General features: G+C 38.2%; 1 protein-coding gene across 1 annotated transcript; it reads left to right on the top strand.

The window, feature by feature from the left end:
• The first annotated feature begins 1,782 nt into the window (after positions 1-1,782).
• On the top strand, positions 1,783-20,826 carry CD40 (CD40 molecule). Its single transcript, XM_053454000.1, has 9 exons — positions 1,783-2,095; positions 12,189-12,258; positions 13,411-13,536; positions 13,697-13,843; positions 14,211-14,304; positions 18,916-18,974; positions 19,478-19,555; positions 20,006-20,055; positions 20,453-20,826. The coding sequence occupies exons 1-9, from the start codon at positions 2,045-2,047 to the stop codon at positions 20,606-20,608; spliced, it is 831 nt and encodes a 276-aa protein (XP_053309975.1). The 5' UTR covers positions 1,783-2,044; the 3' UTR covers positions 20,609-20,826.
• Positions 20,827-22,503: the final 1,677 nt, after the last annotated feature.

Raw genomic sequence — 22,503 nt, 5'->3', positions numbered from 1 at the left:
ATAAATCAGTTCTTTGATTTGCATTCATTGTTGGTGAGGCTGTTTGGGGGCCGATGACTGTACCTTTAACTGTTATATTTTCAGAGATGATTCCTGCTTTGTACTTTATGTCCCATTTTGTACGGTAATTGAAATAGTTGCAGTTGTGTGGACTTGCTAATATTATTATTATTGTATGTAGGTCACGTATAAATGTGTGCAGTTGGGTGTTTGCTTTTATTTTGCTGGTGCATTACGTCAGGCATTTACCTGTCTCTTCCTATTATGTTTTGACAGCAGAATTGGATGTAAAATGTTTGAGTTTGGTAGTCTGGATTTACAAATCCTTTATGCTGACAATGCTTCTGAAAGACATGACTTGCCCCTTAAAACTCTATTTACGTTGCTTTTCTCGCTTAGGCTTTGACATATGATTGCTTCCAAATAAATATTATAAGAATTTACAGTTATAGGAAGATCAAAGCTGCCCTTTACATTTACAAAACAGATGTTTATTCCTTGCCTATTCATTTTACCTATTTGTCCACCTCTAACACATCTGTTTAACCAAAATATTATATAGTTGCATTTTTCAGAAAAAAGGTTGCACTTTACTACCACATGGATATTAGTGTTAGAACATTTACATTTTATCTAAATTATGCCAGTTTTGTGGTGCAGTGAATTTATCATAACTCTGTAAATGTATCATCTTGGATGATAAATGTTTTCAGCCAAGTGCCCATATTAACAATTTTTGCCAAACAACACCCCCAGTAGCAATCTTTCCTGTATAAGATACCAATTGTTGTTACTTACTCCTTGTACTAGGATAATATCAACTTCTTACAACAAAGGTACTCATAATTACTCCAGGATGTACACAGAGCAAATCAAAGGAAAGATATTGCAAAATGTCTAAAATACAGTCTTGTAAGAATGATAATTTTCTGCTAGTTATGACTACCCCTAACTGCATGACTTTGAAACCACGAGCTTCATCAGAAATGTGTCCAAATGGCAAAGATTACTTTGGCGCCTTCTAAATGTAATTATTGTTATTATTATGTTATCAATATGAACCATTGGGAGGGAAAAAAGAATATCTTAACAACACTTCATGGCACAACCAAGCTCTATAATGTAAAAGAAATGGTTCTAAAAAATCAAATGAATCCTCTGGCTAAATTTAATGTTCATACCTGGGAACTTTCTGTCTCTGTCTACCCGGACCAGGTAGGTCCAGGATACGGGTATGAGGTCCCACTGGCACTAGTGGCGGTCCCGCTGACGTTAAAGGACACGCTATTTTTAATGGGAAGGTGGGCAGGAAGTGGGGCATGCCGCCCTTGTGACCCAGAGTTTCCCCTTAGTGACCTGGAGACCCAGAGAATAGGCACTTCAAATGGAGTCTCTGGGAAAAACCCAGACAGTTCCCAGGTATGCTTCTGTCACCATAGGAAAAATTCCCAGAAGTTATTTACACATGACTATTACTGTATCTATATAGCCCCATGATCTATTACAAATTACACAACAAGACTCTCCCAAGGATTAGGGGAGAGATGTCTACTCCCCTGCACTGCACATATAGTTAAAAAGAAAAGTACAAGCATGCTTGGTACTTCTCTTTTGTGTCCAAGTTGTTGACCCTCCCCTTTCAGTGAATCACTAGTTTTGCTTTCACTATTTATTATTTCTCGGATTGCCGGCCAGGGGCGTGTCTTCACAAAACCAGAAAGCAATCGGCAGAAAAAAATAAACAGTTCCATGACACCACTCTCACAATCAAACCCTGCTGATGCTTGAGATGTTTATTTGCAGTTAACCATATTAACCCTACATCAAACTATTTTGCTGTGAGGTTCCAGTTTGCATTATTATACTGCGGATATCACCAAGATCCTAGGTGCTGAATTATACTCAATTCTGTGTTACTACGCCTGTGACACGTATTGATTCTTCTAAAAAAACAGCTAGTATTTTTCTTGAAATTATCAATATTCCTTCACTGGAGGCAGTTTGTCGATCCTGTGTTTGCTGCAACAGTTTTGAAATTCGTGTGATGTGGCCTCTTCAGCTTTTGATCCTGGTTCTTCTGAGCTGTAATTACCAGGTATGATTTTTTCATATATCTTTATACGACGATTGAATTACTGCTTAAAGAAATAGAGTTGGACTGTGTTCCATGTGAAAAGTAGAAGAGCCCTAAGAAGTATTGAAAGCTAGTAATGTAATGCAATTCAATACACATCATTTTTATTAACAAATGTCTTTATTCTGTTTCATAATATATATGAATTTCTAAACATACATGTGAATATTTTAATTGTAATAATGACGAATAGAAGAATAGCTGTAACTATTAATAGAAAATGTGTGAATTGGAAATGGAAACGTGTGAATTTCTTGTCTGGACCTATTTGTAAAATAATTTTGTACCTATATTTGTTCACTGTGTAGCACATGATTTTGCCCCTTGGTACACCTGCAATCCTCATAAACCATACCTATAAAGACAAAATTGAAGTGATCTGAATTGCTGCATTTGAAGTATTCGATCAGAACATTCAAGTTTATTTCTAAGGAGATTACACCAGGTTTAGGAAATTCTTCCATTACTACTCCAGGTTTACCTTTGTAATATGTTAACCAGTCTTTAAGAAAAATCATTACGTACAACTTGGGACGTGAACCGTTGGCATTTTCTACCTCTATACATTTGTGCAAATGCATGCGTAATTGTCTCATCTCATTGTGCTTTTTTTGTTCTGCATTTGTGGTTGGTAATTTCCAAACATCTGTTTCTCTATCCTGGGGAGTGTCACTAAAAGTAAAAAATATAGCATGAAGTTTGAACACAGTAAATTGTGCACTGGTGCAAGACATTCAGGTCTTTGTAAATGTATATACTACATATAATGGAGTAAGTGGGTCAGAACTTTGGTAAGCAATGTGCATAAAGGAGGATATTCAGAAAGGTAGGAGTTGGTGAGGTTACAATAAAACCCAAGTTAGTTCAAGTTAACCATACTTTTTTAACGTGGTGCCCTTTATGGGAATCTATTATTGTAAAATTGGGAATTATTATACTTAATATATATGCAGCATTTTTAATAATGCTAGCTCCTGTAGAAATATATATGTACAGCCTAAGATAAAGAAACTTGCTGCTTAATTAATTGGTTCATCGTATTAAATATCTACAGGCTGCTTTTAGTGCATCTAATCCCACTTAACTTCAGAACCTAACCAGCTTTATCGCCATGACGCTGGCAACAAACATGCATTTTTGTTAATACCGTATTTGCTCGATTATAAGACAAGGTTTTTTCCAGAGCACCTGGATCCTCCAGTCTGGTACCCCCCCCCCCAATTTACCAGTGCTTCTGAGTCCCTGGTGTGTAGCCGGGGCAGCGTGTAGACGTCTACGCGATTCGTGTAGACAACTTCCGCTGCAGCCGGAAGGAGGTGCGGTTAGCAGTGGGGGTTGTGTGCATCCATCGCGCAGACTTTCCCCGGCTGTCAGAGATCAGAGTACCCCGCACCGGTTCTGGGAATTCTCTCTGACATTTTCAGAGCAAATACCCCTCGTCTTATATTGAAGGTCGTCTTATAATCAGACCTCGGATAGAGATCTGACTACAAGACTAAGATCCCTCGCAGAGCTGCAGGGGTCCTGGATCCTCCTCTCTGGCAGCCCGCGATGCGCGCAAACAGCCTCCGCTGCTGCCGGCACTTCTGCTGGGGCTTCTGTTACAGAGCACCAGCGTGACATGACCTTCTGGTGCTCCACCATAGAAGCCCCAGCGGAAGTACCGACCAGAAGCAGCGGAGGTTGTCTATGCGCACCACACAGATGTTCGCCTGGTGCCAGAGAGGAGGCTCCCCTGCAGCGCTGCAGGAGACCTGGATCCTCCTCCGCTGCTACCCAACACAGCAGAGCACGCTTCTATGACGGAGCACCAGCGTGACGCGACTTTCCGGTGCTCAGTCATAGAAGCCCCATTGCAAGTCCCGGGTAGCAGCAGAGGCACATGGCGCAGAAGTCCACTGGCTGCCCCACTTGACACCAGGGAATCTGGAGCATGGGGGACAAGTATTAGAAGTTGGGTAAGTCTTCGGTAAATTGGGGGGCATATAGGGGAGTATAAGACATATCTGGGGGCATAATGCATATCTAGGGGGCACAGTGGCATATAGGGGATATAAGGCATATCAGGGAAGCAGAGTCGCATATAGGGGGTTTAAGGCATATCTAGGGGGCACAGTGGCATATAGGGGATATAAGGCATATCAGGAAAGCAGAGTCACATATAGGGGGTTTAAGGCATATCTAGGGGGCACAGTGGCATATACAGGGTATAAGGCATATCTGGGGGGCAGTTGGCAAATAAAAAGAAATAAAAACAAAAAAATGCATTTTTCTCGGTCATAGTTTTTATTAAATATGAAAAAATAGTTTACATGTGAATTAATATTTACTAATAAAAAAAAAATTCTTATAGGGTAGTCTTATATTCGTCCCTTTTTGGAATACCTCTTTTTATACAGGACAAAATCTTACTTGCCCTTGCAGCGGCAGACTGGCATTAGACACTGTTCCTAAGTATATTGTCTACAATTATTCCAAAGTGCTTTTCATTTTCCCCAACAAAACCCTATTTAAGGTATCGTTTACAGATTTATTTACTTTCCCAAAATGCATAACTTTACATTTATCAACATTAAAACTCACCTGCAACTTGGTCTCCCAGTGCCCCAATTTGTCGAACTCTCCTTGCAGGGAAGTAATGTCTAGTTCAGTGTAACCCAATTGGGTCTTTATCTTACCCAATATTATACCATCTGCAAACACTGAGATATGGCTTTCAATACCCACCGCAAGATCATTAATGAAGACATTCCACTCCACTTACCACTTTTGTCCATTTAGAAAATTCTCCATTAACAACTCTATGAAATCTATCATTAAGGCAGTTTTCCAGCCATGTGCAAATGTCACCAAAATAAACTAGAAGAAGACAGCGCTAAGACAATATATAGATATAAAAATATATAAATTTTATTATAGAAAAAGACAAAGAGCATATATTAGAAATATACATAAAAACATATGAATAAAAACAAAAATACAAACATTATACAAAGATATAGATACTAGAATATGTATCTCAGGAATATATATTCAAAAAAGAAAACAAAACAAAATAAACAATCAACAAACAATAAATTAGAGATTTAAAACTCGCTGTTGAGTATTTTTTTTTTCAAATGTCACCTAAGCCTATCTCTTTTAATTTGTACAGTTACCCTGTATGAGGAACAGTATCAAATGCTTTAGCAAAACCCAAATAAATCACATTGGCTGAAAGACGCACGTCTCTTTTTGCTTTATTTTTACCTGGCTGAGCTTTTGAGCCTTTTTTGAATAGTAGTACCGTACTTGTTTTAAGCCAATCTTTTGGCACCATATCAGACAAGAGATAATCTCAAAATTAATGGCCTGGCTACTTCCCTACCAGGGGATGCACACTATCTGGCACCGAAGTTTTATCTGTTTATTTAGCAATCAGTCACATGATTACCAGAAGCTTTTTGTAGCAAAATGTTGGAAACTTGCAGGGTTTGTTTTTTACTATTGGTATAGACAAAAAATTTAACTAAAACTCTTGCCTTCTTCTTATCTATGCTAACCAATTTGCTAATTCAAGTATTCAATGGGGCAACAGTTTTCTTCGTTGGCTTTTACACATTGTGTTTAAAAAATTTGGGGGGCTTTGCCTTTTTTGCAATTTTTAGATGGGCCGAATGGTTCTGCTGTCAAATTCTGTTTCTGTTTCTACATTGATTTTAATTTGCTTCTTTTGAATGTGTTACCCAAGTGGGCATGATTATAAGTGTATATCATAAAATGAGACCGTAAAGTAAACTCTTACAGTATTAAATAGATCACTTTTTCCCACTATGAATGAACTGCTGAAATGCAAACCGAGTGATACAGCAAATGGTGACCACATGACTTGTTTACAAAAGGTAAGTGAATGTAAAATGCGATTCACAAAAAAACTTTGAAGGTGACACAATATGTGAACACACAAGTGTAATCACAATGTAATAAAATCTTACAACACTGTGAGTCAAGTAAATTGTCCAAAAACCTAAAAGACTTTTAGCCTTTTTTTTTGTCTTTTAGTATTTTTACAGTCATTCACCTTTTGTAAACAAGTCATGTGGTCACCGTTTGTTGTGTCACTCCATTTGCACTTCAGCAATTCATTCATAGTTATTTATATACACCAGCCTTTTTATTGTCAATTCACACTATTTTATATTGAGCGCTGTTTGGATTCCTTATTCAAGTTTAGCCTTTTTGTGCAGCTAGAGTTGCCTGCATTTTTTCTCCAGCTGCCGGTGTATAGTGGACGTATTGAGATTAGTATTCTTTTATATATTTATATATATGTTTGGGGCGTGATTGGTTTGCTCATTCTGCTATTTTTCTACGTTCTGTAGAGCTATCCCCAGTTAGATTTTAGTGGGCAGTGAGTAGGAGTGACCAAGCACTGCTCCCCTTCCCAAGATTTAAGGAACTCTGGGTCAAACCCAGCAAGTTCCCAGGCCATGTGTGTATATGTTTTGTAAGGGATCATAGATTAAAATATACTTCCTGCAGAAAAGACATATACATAGGAGGGAAATGTACACAATTTCTACATGCCTTTTCACCAGCCAGAGAGTTTTGTATTTATTTTTTAACCTTTTTTATTTCCTCTTTTCAGGTCCTTTCCAAATGAATAAGTGTAAGAAAACCCTTACTTTTAGTTTTCCCAGTTTAGAAATTTTCAGCTTCCCTTTGGGACTTTTTTGTGATGAAAATACATCAACATATGTGTCACTTTACAAGTTTATTTATCATAATAAATATGTCCTGACCCTGCTCACAATATGCGGATTATTTTAATTCCGATGGGATTTAGGTGTAGATATTAGTATATATATATACTTTCCCTTACAGTTTCCAGAAGCAATATTATTACTATGTTAAACAATGCACGTAGAGTGATAAGTGTGTTATGCAGTGTGCCCTGTAGCTTCCACAAACCAAACAATATTCATTATTTGTGGGGTATTTCTGTAATCTAGAGATGTATCTGAATTTTGCTGAAGTTTTGGTGGATTTTGTGCACTTGCATATAACCTGTACAAAAAATTAAACACTATAAATTTAACTAGTGACAATTACCAATTAGCAAAGCCATACAATGTTTGTTTTTCCTTTAATTTGTGTGGTTTTTTTTTAATATATTGTTGGATTATACATCTAATTGTGGCATCAAAAGAAAGCCCTAGCTGTCCTTGAAAAAACAATGAACCACAGTGGACTGAGCCAGAGTCATCTTCCTCAGAACAACTGCATTCAGAAGGCTTGTAAGAGGTTTTCAGCTCTGCTTAGGGAGCGATACATTTTTTTACCCTTCTCCATCAGGAAATCAGAAGGAGGATTGTATCTTCCTTGGGGACCTTAGCAAAGCTTTTTAACTCCAGGGCTTTACTGGCCTTCTTCTGGGGTAGGACAGGTTCTGGATCCATAGAGAGTGGTGGCAACCAAAAGGTCCAGAACCACCACTCCCACCAGAAAGGTAATCTTCTTAAGGTGTTACACCCTGTTCTGCAACATCCCCTGAGTACAGAAATACTGCAATAGGTATACCTTTTTTGCTTTTGATGACCAAAACACTACACTATTTCTATTGCTTATTTTCAATTCATTTTGAAGGGTTGTCCTTAGTTCCTGGTACCCTCTGTACGACTGCATTTTCCAACCTTTTCGCCAAAACATGTGTAACGGTGAGATGAGAGGATCCCAGGGGCAGAGACTGGCACAGCTGGACACAGGAGAAAAATTGGCCAGCAAATAGACCAGCAAATATCGGGTACAATAGGACAAAATCAGCAGGCAGAAAACAAGGTCAGGCAAGCCGGGTAAATAATCTAATGTCCGTGGAGCCAAATCAGGAATCAAACACAGGGTCAAACAAGCCGGGTCAAAAGTCCATCAAAATAACACTGGAGCAACGTATACACCAATCAAGGGTAACTGGCTAGAAACGGATGGGGTTTAAATAGTGGACTTCGGTGGTCAGCTGAGGTCAAAACTGGCAAGTATGGGAGCCTCCTGGCTTCAGTGATGTCACAGATGCGACCGCAAGCACCCAAGATCATGTAACCGCTCTTCGCATACTGCTGTGATCAGGTGACCATTCCCCGCAATCAGTTCGTTTCGGCTCTCCAGCCGAGTAGGAGGCTGCATGACGACGTGGGATGCGGTTGCCGGACAGGTAAGTCCTTATAACATGGCTTTCATGTGGGATGCGCTTTTTTCTTTATTGTTAATCGTCTCTTACTGTGTTTACGCGTCCACGACACTCCAGTCCTGCCGCCCTTCGGGAAGCTTCCTTCCCGCTGGCAATTCCTCCCAGGTAGCGGGTACCTGTAATGGACCCACTACTTTGCAGCCTTCAACAGCGAACGCTCACCTGACGTGTGTTTATGACCTTGGATGACCCCAGCCGACCTGAATAACCTAATTTTTGGCATCCAAAGCCTATTTTAAGTCGGGACCTTCATTGTCTAGCTACCCTTGGTTGGTGTGGCACCGTGCGTTTCCTCCTGCTCTATTTTGATCGTGATTTTTTGTTCTTGACCAGGCTTGCTTGACCTCGCTCCTGGATCCTGATCTGGCTGTCGTTATTCTTCTGGTACCGACTCAGCTTGCTGACTACGTTCCTGGTCCTGGCCCTTTTGGTGTATTGGCCTACTTTGCTCTATGGGAAGCTATCCTAGTGGAATTGTTTCAGACATTAATGGACAAGATGTGTCCAAAACAAAAAATATTTTTTTTAAAGTAGCATATGTGCTGTTGTTCTCCAGTAGAAATATGAAATGTCAATATGGGACAATCCCTGAAAGGTGCACTTAAGTGTGTGTAAAAAAATCAGTTCTATAAGACATTCTGTTTATTGTACTCATTGATGATCTAATAGCCAATGGTGTTTGTCTAGTAGATGGGATTTGGTGAACAAAGCTAGAACATGTACACGTGACAAATATGCAATTGTCTAAAATATGTGAAAACTAGGCATTTTAAGACAACATACTATTTAGAAATGGTGCTATATAACTCAAATCATTTTGTCTGCTCCTATAAATTCTTGAGAAGTATGACATTTACTACCACCATTGTGTGGATACCAATACCAATGTACTGCAACTGTTATTTTTACCAAACTAATTCAAATACCAAATGCCCCACAGGCGTATGCTCTACGTAGTTTTCCCAAAGTTCATGTCTCAAAGGATTCAAAACTATCTGCATATGTTTTCTACATGACTTTTCTGTAGAAAAATGTGGTTTTGAATTTCCCTCACCAGAATTTAAATTTCCCCAACTTACACTAGCTGCAGGTTAAATATCCTATCCCTGCGCTATATCCTATATTGCACAAGGTGACAGTGCGATACTATTACATGAGCTATAAAATAAACCTTTAAATGAAGTTACACTAAGTGAAAGACTGTAGATTGTAAGCTCAGTTGAGCAGGGCCCTCCTCACCTGTTGTCTCTGTTAGTCAATTTGTTATGTTACATACTACTTGTTATGTCCTGTCTACCCATTGTACAGCGCTACGGAATTTGAAGGCGCTATAATAATAATAATATATAAATATATAATAATATTTATAATAATAAATTATAATAAAAATAAATAATATTGTTATATTAAGACATATCTATGGAGAAAGCCATAGATAACATAAAACAATCTTACAGGAATATAAAACAAGTGCCCCTGTAAAATTAAAGCTCTAGTCAAACTAAGCTTACAAAGGTTGCCTCTAAGGAAATAAATCTCTCCAATTCTAATGTTACTCTACGGAGACTTATTTTTAAGTCGGTGATATTGTAGAAAAAGGCTTCACCACGTATAGAGGTTTCTCATAACTGAGGCATTGGACACTGACCAGTATTAGCAGTGCAATTCCTGTGTCTAGTAGGTGTTATCAAGAGATGGATGAGCAGGTCAAAGCTAAGGTGCAGAACAGGGCCGAAGTCACATGCACATGTCTTAGTGAGTTGTAGTAATCATAATGGTGTCACTGACATATTCAAAGCAGAAATGGAAGGCATTATTATATTATTCTACTTACTAGTGGAGCTCTTTTTCTTGACTGGTCAATAGATGGTTATTAGCTTGTTCCTGTCTGATTTAGGGTACATTTAAAAATTCTTAACACATCTTTAGACGTACAAGGATGTCCACGAAAAAAGAGATATCACTATAACACCCACAAGATATAAGAGATAGGACAAAAAAATCCCTTATACCTTTTAGCCCTACTATTGAAATCAGACAGTAAATTCTAAAAACATCTTCTCTTCCCCCAAGCCCCTAAAAATATAATGTTGGGGATTATGTAAGGGTTGGATGTAACCCTTCATAAATAAAAAAAAAAGTATGTGGAATATTACTCTAAACAGGAAAAGTTGCAGAACATAAATTGGGTTATTGTTAATAAGTGACACCAGCTCTATAGATTTGTTTAACATCAGCATTTCTATAAATTAAGAAAAAAGCCACTATTTTTCCTGGAAAAAAAATAATGTTTCATTCATATGGGTACATTAAACATGGAAAAAGGGAATCATGGTAACAAACATAAAATTACAAAATATCTCTGGACTTTAGGGTAAGAAAAACCCTATCGTGAGTAGGTTAATCGTATACTCAAGTATAAAATCACACACTTCATCCTTCTGTATACCACAATAAACTGATTTTGACTTTACAGTTTTACAAATCACCAGACAGCCAAGCTTATTATGAAGCTGTTTTATGTTCGAGATGAAATACTTTATATTTAGCCAAGTCATAAGGTAGCTTTGTATTTGTTCTAACATGGATATAGTAGGATCACAGAGAAGAAACAGAAATGTCTACAGAAAGAAAATGGGTTGTGTTATTGTCACCTACAACCCTTGCTTGTGGATCTGTGAAGAATACTAAAAGAGATTCAAACATCACACATGATGAAAGGAGCCAAAGAAATACTGCTGCTACTTCCTCTGCCTCTTAAGTTGGAACAATGGGTAATATTAATGGTTTTGAATACGAACTTTGTTTCACTATATTGTGTAGTAAAGGGTATATTAAATAACTTAATGGACCTGTATTCCATTTGTGGGACCAAAAAGTATGTTTATATATGTATGTACAGTGCTGTAAAAAGGTATTTGCCCCTTCCGATTTCTTCTGTTTTTGCATTTTTGTCACACTAATTTAAATATTAAACAAAGATAACATGCGTAAACACAAAATTATGTTGTTAAATGATGATTTTATGTAGAGAAGGAAAAAGCTAGTACAGTGATACCCCCAATGCATAGGTTTGTTGGGACATGTGCACTTTTCAAATAGGAACTTTGACATGTGGTCATCCTGCCCCCTGTGTTAATTTGGACATTGTTAAAACCAGCCAATTCAATTTACCCCATCAAATCCTAAAATTATACAATTCTTAAAAGTAGACACCCCATGGGCATTTAACATGCCAGTATTTAAACTTTTTCCTTGCGAGAATTGCTTGACAAAATATAGCGCTAATTTTAGGACTTGGTCATAAAAATAAATGTTTTTTATGCATATATATTTTTGGCCTTTTTTTAAAAAAAAAATTGGGAACTGGTTTGGGATCGGGGGGCAGGGTTAGATTTGTGTAAGGGTAGGACTACCCCCAGTTAAATTTAAAGGAGACGGGTAGTGGTTAAGTTGGAGGCAGTAGAGGGTGGAACCTGGAAAGGACTGGGCTAGGACAAACCCAGCTCCCCTGCCCGGAGACGGAACATACTATCCTTGAGACCAAAAGGGGGGCAGCACAAATTCGCAAAAATGATATGAATTTGTTTTCTGTATGATAGCCTCTGTCTTGTCCATGTGTTTTATCACATTTTACTCACTTATTGATTGACATGAAAGCAATAACATTGTACTAGCATAGTACTAACTCAGAAGGAGGCAACAATTAATAAATGTATTTTTAAGCCACAACAATTGAGTGTACATGGATGAGCATACAATCAAACTTGAATTAAATATTTAAAAAAATAAATATAAAAAAGGAAATATGTTCTTTTATCCCGTCTGCAGAGTTTAGAAGCTGCATGTGCTGACAACGAGTATATGAAAGATGGCAGATGCTGCAAACTGTGTAATCCTGGTAAGTGAGCTTTGTGCTGTCAGGTCCGTTTCGTGCTCACTATTGAAAATGTTTCCCATTGACATGTTACTAATATATCATCTAGCAGAACACGGCCTAGAATGGAATAGTATTAAAATACCAGTACATAGCATCATGTTAAGGGGATGCACGGCCAAAGCAACACGAGAGTGTATCAAGAACAAAAGGTTTATGTCGTTGGGCTTAACCTCACCCAAAATCTATGGCGTTCTTTTAAAACAGGTTTGCAAGCAACCTGAAAGACCTAAAGTAAATCTACAAATAAAAATGGATCAAAGCTGGTACATCCCTCAAAAGACTTATAGGGAAACCCCATCAATCACGTGTACTTTAATGAATATGATGTCTGAGTTTCACCTTTTATGAACTCCAGTTTCATATTAATATTAATGCGTAGGGCTTGAATCCTTACGCAAGCAGCATTGTTTCATTTAAAAAAAAAATACATTTTACCATACTAAAACCATTATACTCCTATTATGTTTGTGTTTCAGTGTTTTAAAAAGTAATATATAGAAAGAACATTCAATGTACCATGTAATTAAGTAATATGAGTGAACTGGTTAGGGTCTGAACAGTACAATCTATGTTTTTGTTTGCAGGTTTTAAAATAAGTAATTTATCTAATTAATCAACATATAGCTTATGACTTTTATTAGTACGGTATATTTATTTTGGAGTTACTTAGTGGAAACTTTCAACAACAACAATCAACAACAATCATCAATCCAACAATAAGACATGACTTAAATTAATGAGAGAATAATTGTGAAATGTGAACGTGACATTAAGAAGACCTTAGTTTATTTAGTTACAGAACTGCAAGATGTATGGTTTGCAAAAAATGACATATCTCATTTAAGCTCGTTACCAAAAATATGCAATAGTCTCCTACATAGTGTGTAAATGATGAATTGATAGTGAGAGCTGGGTTGCTCCAGATAGGTGGAATGTACCTTGTGTTTTGAGTAGATTAGATGACCTGCATGGACAGTTGGAGAACACACATAATAAAATACTGAGCGCTAATTTACTTATAATGATTTATGTTTAGTAGAGGATATTCCCAGAGTGTATGTTTGGAAGAAATACATGTGTTGATTATATGCTTGAATTGTTTGATATATACAGGAAGCAAACTATCCGCCGAATGCACTGAGCAGGATGAAACCAAATGCTTGAAGTGTGAGCCAGGGGAATTCCAAAGTAACTGGAACAAGGAAGCTTATTGCCATCAGCACAGCTACTGCGACCATAGTATGAGCCTTCTTGTTCTTCTGCCTGTCTCAATATTTTTTTTTACTGTTCCTTCCCCATTTTCTCTGTCTCATGCATCTTTGAGTTTTGTCTTTTGTAATATACTTCTGATTTGATGGGGATGCCTTTTTACTTTCTTTTCTGTCATTCCTATTTTCAGATGCTGGTCTTGAACAGGAGAGCGAGGGCACTACAGAAAAGGACGCACTATGCAAATGTCAAAGCGGGAGACATTGCTCCAGTCGGTTATGTGAAACTTGTGTGCTTAACACAGCTTGTGCCCCTGGACATGGGGTCATTGTGGAAGGTTAGAAACATAACTGAAGTTCACTTTTACTCCCTCGGTTATTATTATTTATTGTTTTATATAGTGCCATCATATTTCCCAGGATACACCAGTGCATCAATAGGAACTGTTTGATCGTATTCATTTGAATATCTCCATAGGTGTAAGTTAATTCATACCTCTGTTCATATCCTTTCATGGGATAGGACATTTAATGGAGAGACATGTGGCTTACTCAGCTGATAATGTTCAGAACCTCTGGGGCCCCATGCTTTGTATAAGCTGCATCCTCTGCCATTATGGAATTGATAAAGAAAGTCACATGATTCCACTGTGGAATGAGGGAATTCACACATTATAAATTTAAGTTATTCTCATTCTTTTGCAGCTAAAATGTATTCAGACACACAGTGTTCACCATGTACACATGGAACATTCTCTAATGTGACATCTGATACCAAACCATGCCAAGAATGGACCAGGTAAGGAAGACATCAACAAGAAACTATAAATCTAAATATATGCCATAAAACGTAACCATTTTCTATATGCACAGTCACATAAAATGTCACATGCATGGTGACATAAAGTACAGTGTGAAACATGAAACCTAGTAACAAACATATTGTAAGACATACAAAAACATAAGGCTATCAAAAACAGGTAAACATTTGTGATGGAAGCCCACTGAAAGTGTACATATTATGTTTCAGATTATGAATAAGAAAATTCAAATATATATACAGGATTTGCTCATTCCCAATTTCTTAAATTTTGTCTCACTTAAATAATTCAGATCATCAAACTAAATTTGAAATAAGACAAGGACAATGTGAGTAAACACAAAATGTAACCTACACGAGAAGTAACGTCACGTCATGACTTTAAACAAAAGGTGTTGCTGTAATGCATCAATGTTGAGGCGTTCAGCAACACCGTGATCGGCAGCAGGGGCCCTCCAGAAAACTGCAGGTTGAAAACAGGTACTGCAACTATATATATATATATATATATATATATATATATATATATATATATATAAAGTTTATTTTTATGAGCAACTCATTTTAGCGATATATCTTCACAAAAGTCCCCAAAAAAGGACATGGGCACAGACTGACCAGATGTCCAAATTCCAAAAAATACACACCTCTCAAAGGTGGCCTTTTACCTCCCAAACAACCCTACCAACCCATGCATGGGGGGGTAATACTGTACTGTGTTCTTTGGCTGTGGCATATACCAGGAGCTGTAAATTCACACAAAAATACTACATCAAACTTTGATAAAGGCTGGTTGTGAAATGTGTGCATGGAAAGAGTTAAAATACCAGCATTTTAGATACACTGGGGTGTCTAGTTTTCATAAATATATGACTTGTAGGGGTAAAGTGAACTGACCGGCTTCAAAGACCTTCAACATGTCAAAATGTACAAGTTCATCCGGGCATAAAAAAAGGCCATACAGCATTTTGGTTGACGAAAGCAACCATATCATGTGTGAGATGGAATGTGCTATTTTAGCCAGGTGTGCAATGATGCCTAAGCTGAAAACATATTTAACTACATTGCATCACCCATGCATGACAAAGGCCTTGAATGGTCTAACTTTGTAGGATTTACAATGTTGACTGTCCACATCACCTGGTCAACATTTGTGTCAAAACTGCTGCTAAGGAGCTCTAAATGTTACCTGAAGAACTGCTCACTAACATCTACTACTACTTTGAGAAAAGTTACAAACGAAGAGAAGACCTAAAATAGTTTCAGGAGTTCTGCAATGTTGCTGACCAGAGAGTACAAAATCATTGTCCTACACACTGGCTTTCTTTAGAACTTTAGAAAAAGGTTTGGATCATCTGCTCCACCAATGGCTTTTACTTCAGTCTAAAGTGAGTGACACAGCACGCGTCCTGATTGGTATCAGTTTTTTCGGTAGGTAGGTAGGTAGGTGTTTTGAGTCAGAGTGAGAATCAGAAGTCATCTCATATTCAGAAAAGGCAGAAAGACCCCCAAATGAAACTATATGCAAGGCTTTGACAAATTCAATTTAATTTTTCAAAACAAGGCACCTATCCTCTTCAAGTTGGACCAGAGTGTACAAGAGCTCCTGAATGATATGGCAAGCAGATTTATTAAGCCAAGGTATTAAGGTATTGAGAGAACACAACATTCAGGAAATAGATGTAAGCAACACTGAAATTCACCTCCCAGAGGAAGAGCTCTTCATTGGGTACCTGGCAAGGAGGCAGTTGGTAGGTGAGGGAGGACAAGGGATGTCCCCTTACAAGACAAAGTGGTTCTTTAAAGATGTCAGGAGCATTAAAAAAATCTTGGAGAAGTTCCCAATAAGAGCCCAAATCTTGAAGAATCTGTCAGTGGTCAATATGGAGAACCAGGAGGAGGTGAATCCAGAGCAGATTTTGATTTTGGCAGAGAGATTTCCAAATGTGATCAAAGCAGATGCCAGAGAACAGCTCCACTTGTAGCCAAACTACAAAGGTTTATCAGTTGATGAATTCTGGGGGAAGCTGTCCAAAGTAAAATCTGTGAGTAAAGGGCAGTTCAGATTCAGAGTATTCAGCATTGTGCGTTACATTAAGACGAAATTCAGAACTCAGCTCTCTGATGTCTTGCAAAATTAACAAATTTATTGACGCAGACTGCTACAAGGTTTGCAGTAGAACAGTTACTTGCATTAGTGAACTGCAATATATAGTTGAAGAAATAGTTGTGTACTGGCATAATAAAATGTCATGTCCATGTAAAAACGTGTTTGGTGGCTGGGGGGCGTCACAGTGGCTCCCTGAAATGACATTTTGCAGGTTGGGATATCTGAGCACATGTTGATTTTGTTTCCTCCTCCTGTAGAACTACCTCCTATGCTATTACACTCATTGCACAAGAGATAGGGCTAGGTCTCCTAATAGTGTTTCAGAAGAACAACAAAGTAAGTGTGTACTTCACTGCTTAGGAAATCATTATAGGATTCTGTAATGCCACCTACTGGACATTAGTGTAATTGCAGACTAGACCCAATCCTTTGCCCTTCAGAGAAGAACGATTGTATTATGTATCGCTGTGAATACTGGAAGGGGTGTTCTTTTCATTTTGTTAGTTTAATTAAAAGTAATTTTATTAGATAGGATTTATTCTCCATTTTCATAGTTGCTTCATGTTTGGTAATATTAGAGATTTATTTCTCTGCTACACATACATTTTCTGTGGTAGTGTTCTGATACAGCTTCTATTTAGCAGTAATATATGTAGTGTGATGCCAACAAAACACCTCAGTATAGAGCCCTAATCTGTAAGGGGATAAGCATCCTGCTGCCTTTCTAAATAAGCACGTAAACATGTATAGATGTGGCATTTGCTGCTAATAAGGCAATGCTTAACCCGAAGGAACTAATATAATTAAGAGTTAGAACCACAAAACATAATCAACCTTTGCAGAAATAGGTTTCTTCCCAGCACATAGATGTCACCTTAGGCAAATGCTTAAAGTGTATAGAGAAAACAAGACTTAATTGGCAACCAGTGTATGCAGTACGGCTGATTATAGTCCACACTTGGAAATGTTTCTCCTGGATCTAAAGTAGAGTTTTTCACCATGGACATTCATCTGACCAGTAATTGGATTGGGAATGAGGTTGTTCATTGCACATGGTATTGACAATAGGTTTATGAAGAATTTACATGCCCATGGAAGGTATAGTCTTCAGATAAAGAGTTACCTTTATTAAGTTCTAAAAATGTACGTGACAGACCCCACCATTTTTTTTTTTTACACAGGCCCAACAAAAGCGGATGGACTTAATAATGAAATTATACATAAAGTTAACACTACAATTTTAAGCCCTGCTTCCCTGGATGTCTGGGTCATTTTCTCCAGGCAGGCGAGCATGCCAACATCACACCTGCTCCTTGCCCACTACTCACCCATAAAGGATGTCTGGGCTCTAGCACTTCCCCTACACACATCTGGCCATGTGTCAGAACCCGGGCCAGCAAAGAGACTGTGGTACTGCATCCCCCAAAACAGGAAACCTAGGACTCTGTTGATGGTTAGGTCAACAGTGAATGACTAGATTGCATTAGCTGCCCTCAGAGATTGTACATTTGTGATAACAAAGCTTTTTATATAATTAGGTGTTGCAGGATCATCTGTCCATCTGTCCTGCTGTCACATAACAGTGTTCACCATGCTGTATCCTATAGCTAAATTAGAGTCTCTCTCAACAATGGGGGAAGTCAGCCTTGGAGAAACTCGCTCATGAGATAAAGTCATCTCATTGAAAGAAGGTGGAGACCAGGGAGAGTCCAGAAAGCTGCAACCAGTGACGTAACCACTGGGGTGGCAGCGGTCGCAATGGTCGCAACTGCAACGGGACCCACCTCTCGGCCCGCATGACCTCTGCAACCACCTCCTGTCTCCCCGTGCTGCAAGGAAAGGACCCTTCCGACCTGGACTGTGTTTTAGGTCGGAAGGGCAGTTTCTAGCTATGCCCCTGGCTGCAACTATCACTACTGCAATCTGACTCCAATAACTGATAATCGTATCTAGTGCGTGTGTGGATATTATTTCATTTGTGAGTGGTTGTGAGGTGTAGATTGATCTGCTATCTCACCATTTTCTAAAAATGCATTATTCTCTGACTACAATTAACTGCTTTTTAACTAAAAGCCTCGTTTGAGGCTCCCTCTTTGAGACTTGCACTCTAAAGTATATTATCGGTTAGTATATGTATTGTTGTATATTATTTTTAATTTAAGTCCATTATTTTGTGCAGCAATTTTTTGGTTCAGATGCTTTATTAACTACGATGATTCTTTTTAAACAATGGGAATTAACTAAGCAACTACCTGTTCTATCAGGGATGCCTCAAAATGGGTCATGCCGGATATAATAATTTTAATAATGGGCATGGAAACCTAGAAAATTAGTTTGGTTGTGGAACCAAGAACCATTGGCCAGCCATAATACAGGAGTAGCACAGACCGACCAAGCAATTGTCTGATCTAAGGTGTCAGTGACCACTGCTTGAACATCTTGGCTACAGATAAAATGATGCATATTTTCTTTTTTCTTAGATGTGATACCAAACAGAAAGAAGTGAGTCCTGGGACCAGTACTAGTGATGTCATATGTGGTTAGTATTCATTAGAACGTATGCTTAGAATAGGGACATTAATTTAATTGATTTAACAAAGAATTATACAATCTGGGCATGGTAGGTAATATGGGATAGGCCCAGCCACGTGCCTGAGTAATATATTGGTTCAAAACAGGCACATTCAGTGAGCACTTGGCAGTCCAACATGCTTTCAACAGAAGTCACTGCATAGAAATACACAAAAAGAACCAAAGGGATACACTGATTGTGCAGATCTTACTTAAAATTCTTGTTAGGTTTAACACCCAGTGTGTGGATTTTTTTTATGAAGTCATAAATATATTGAGTATTAGACAATCCTTTAAAATTTAGTTTTGGAAAGTGGCTATACAGTCTGTGGGCAAAGCTATGTCGGTACTCCCTAGTTTAGTGTAAATATTTATGCCTATATGACCAAAGAGACTCTTTCTCAGGTCATCAAAAACAAAACACTATATCAGCCAAACTCTAAACTTAACAAAAATACATTTTTCTTTCAGAGCCCATGTCCGGAAACAACACTATAATTTACATTGTTGCTGTCCTCTGTCTGCTGCTTACAATCGGCATTTTGTACGGTAAGGAAAAGTAAACTACACATATTGTGGAACTGTGATTGTGGGATGTCAATGAGACATGTTACAAATGGGGTTTGAACCATCTTTGGAGTGTGGTTGACTCTGGTGATAAGACAAACATATATTTAATTGAGATCTAATTGTAAATGCATAAAAAAAGAAAAAAATGAATTTCCCGTGCAAATAAAATCTATCTAATATTACAAATCCAAGCATGTATCTGTACTTTAGAATAGTTTTGTCTTCAGCTGGTTAGACGTACAAAATATATACATGGAAGTATAATTAGATTGGTATGCAAAGCAGGAGAAACTGTGAGTTGGTATTAAACATGCTATTAAATAGTTTTATATATTTTACATTTAGACAGATGTGTGAAAATGTGATAGTCCTCAAAAAGTTAAGATATTTTATGAATGTGGTACATTCTTTTTTTCTGTTTTTACTCAGGCATATGGAGATATCGAAAGAAGATTAAGAACAAAATGGAAACTGAACAGGTTTGAAATTATTAAGGCAACCTAAACATACCATTCAAAGTATACATAACACAGGAACACATACATCAAACATACAGATGGGAAGGCCATGTATGTATATTTCAGGTAGTGGTGGGCTTTTGGGAAGGACCAAATTGATTCTTTCCTGCCCCAAGCGTATTCCTTCAGCAGAGCAATGAAAGCTGGAGACTCAGATCTCCCTATTGTTTCCAGATATTGTTTCTAGATCACCAGAGGACAACAATTATTATTCAACATTGTTTGCCTACAAGTTGCCCATATATCCTATGTCCTATGAAACTAAATATACTGTGAAGATGCCATTCAGTCTACGTCCATTCCTGAATACATTATTTGTGAATTTACATTTAGGTAACATCGTTATGTATCTCAACAGATTGCAATTCACCACAGAGAGGTTCTCTTGGACGACGAGAGAAAGAACAATGTCCCAGTGGAAGATCAGGATCCGGTGCAGGAAACCATAGTACAGGGGAAGCCAGTGGCGCAGGAGCAGGGGAAGGACTGTCGCATTTCACAAGAAGAGGTGTAAAGGCTGCGGAGAAAGCATTATGGGACAGTAGATTTCTAAAAAGAACATGCAAAGTGACCTTGATTGTAGGAAGCCGTCAGATCTTTACTATGAGAACCCTCAGAAATGCTGCCATGTTTTCCTGCAACTACATGTCAGTTTCCTTACCGTCGCCATTTAAATAATCATTATAGGTGACTGAAGTACAAGCGATATTACATTTGAAATGTTAACTTTCATTACTTTTTCAATCTTCTCCATTCAGTTTTCCATCTATTTCTTCCATAATGTAATACACCTACAACTCTTTTTTTTTGTTTCAGCCCCTTCAATTTCTTTGACTTCCTTTTCTTTTAATTAATGCCATATTGGTGTTTTCTGTATCAACTATTATTTAAAATGTCAAAACTTATTATTTTGTATTGAAAAATCATTCTATTATTAAAAAAGAATGGGCATTTAAAATGCTTTGGAAACCTTCGTGATTTTATTATATAGTTAAAGAATTACAGTAACAATATATCAATAACAGCTACAGTAATTACAGAAGAACAGCTTTCATAAATTCTATTATACAGAAGTAAAAAGGTGGAAGTCAAACCCGGTCACAGGTCACTCTCCGCACTCCTTCTCTTGTGATGCTGCTGCTCCAGACATGTGGGGTCACATTATGTTATAAGACCCCGTGCCCAGCACATAGATCTCCATGGCAGCCAGCCATGTGGAGGTGGCATCTTAATTAGCCCCAGGACATGCAGCCTCTTGGGGTCTTGGTGGGCCAGTCCAGCTCTGCAAGTTATATATTTTCTGTTTTATTCAGACTATATCCTTGAATAGCCTGACTTTATCTCGGATACATCCAACATGAAAAATGATTTAAAATGTTGTAGCATGGTAACCTTTCAAAATAGCCTAAGACAAAATAAACCAAATGTAAAACTAGCCTTCATAGGCTTAAAATGATAAAGTAAGGAGACAAGGAAACACTACATGAGGGCTAGTGTATAAAGATTTATGTTAGAAAGAACAAAGCTATGTTTTGCTGACAAGCAATATAAGCATGAGAAAAGCATGAGAAAAAAAACCCCAAACCTCAGCCATTGCATTAATTGTTCCTTAATTGTGCATCCTTATTATGGATGCATTGTTACGTAGAAGACTAAATGAAATAGCCCAAACATGAATTAGAACTAGAAACTAGTGGACTAGTATCTCACAAAAGTGAGTACACTCACATTTTTGTAAATATTTTATAATATCTTTTCATGTGACAACGCTGAAGAAATGACACTCTGCTACAATGTAAAGTAGTGAGTGTACAGCCTGTATAACTGTCACTAACAGCTGGCCAGGAGGTGAATCCACGCTGCAGTACTAGGAAAGGCGCCCCCAAGCGGTGATGAGAGACAACGCAAGGCAGACCTCAGATAGAAGGAACGGCAACCAGGAGTCCCAAATAATGCAGGAACACGGAACAGATACAAGGGTCAGGCAAATGGATAGTCGGGGTCAAGAGCAAAGGTCAGGGCAGGCAGCAAACAACGGGTGGTCAGGAACAAACCGAGTTCAGATAACCAGAAGACGAAATTCAATAAAGAACGCTAGTGAAGGCAAACTAGGCACTATCACAGGCAAGGGATAGCTGTAAACTGAGTGTTAAAATTTCCCTCCACTTCTAGATCCTCCTACCCACCTAGTTAAGGGGGAGGAGGAAAAGATCCCTTTAAGACCCGGCATGAATATTCCTGAGATCGAGGCGCACGTCCCGTCTAGATCTCTCAATCCACACGGGGCGCGCGTCCAGCGGCAGGAGGGACCTCGCCGCGTTTCCCGCGAGCGGGACGAGCAGGGGGCTGCCTGCGCGAGCTGCGTCTCAGCTCCCCTGCTCGAGGACACAGCGGATCCGCCGGCAAGGT

Source organism: Spea bombifrons, chromosome 13 (genome assembly GCF_027358695.1).
Source record: "Spea bombifrons isolate aSpeBom1 chromosome 13, aSpeBom1.2.pri, whole genome shotgun sequence".
Classification (NCBI taxonomy): Eukaryota; Metazoa; Chordata; class Amphibia; order Anura; family Pelobatidae; genus Spea; species Spea bombifrons.
This window is presented reverse-complemented; position numbering and strand designations above follow the sequence as displayed.

Excerpts from the sequence above, each read along its gene's own strand:
- CD40 (XM_053454000.1), top strand. The coding sequence starts at position 2,045 with ATGTGGCCTCTTCAGCTTTTGATCCTGGTTCTTCTGAGCTGTAATTAC. Across the intron at positions 13,844-14,210 it reads ACATGGGGTCATTGTGGAAG|CTAAAATGTATTCAGACACA; the intron begins GTTAGAAACATA and ends ATTCTTTTGCAG. Across the intron at positions 14,305-18,915 it reads CCATGCCAAGAATGGACCAG|ATGTGATACCAAACAGAAAG; the intron begins GTAAGGAAGACA and ends CTTTTTTCTTAG.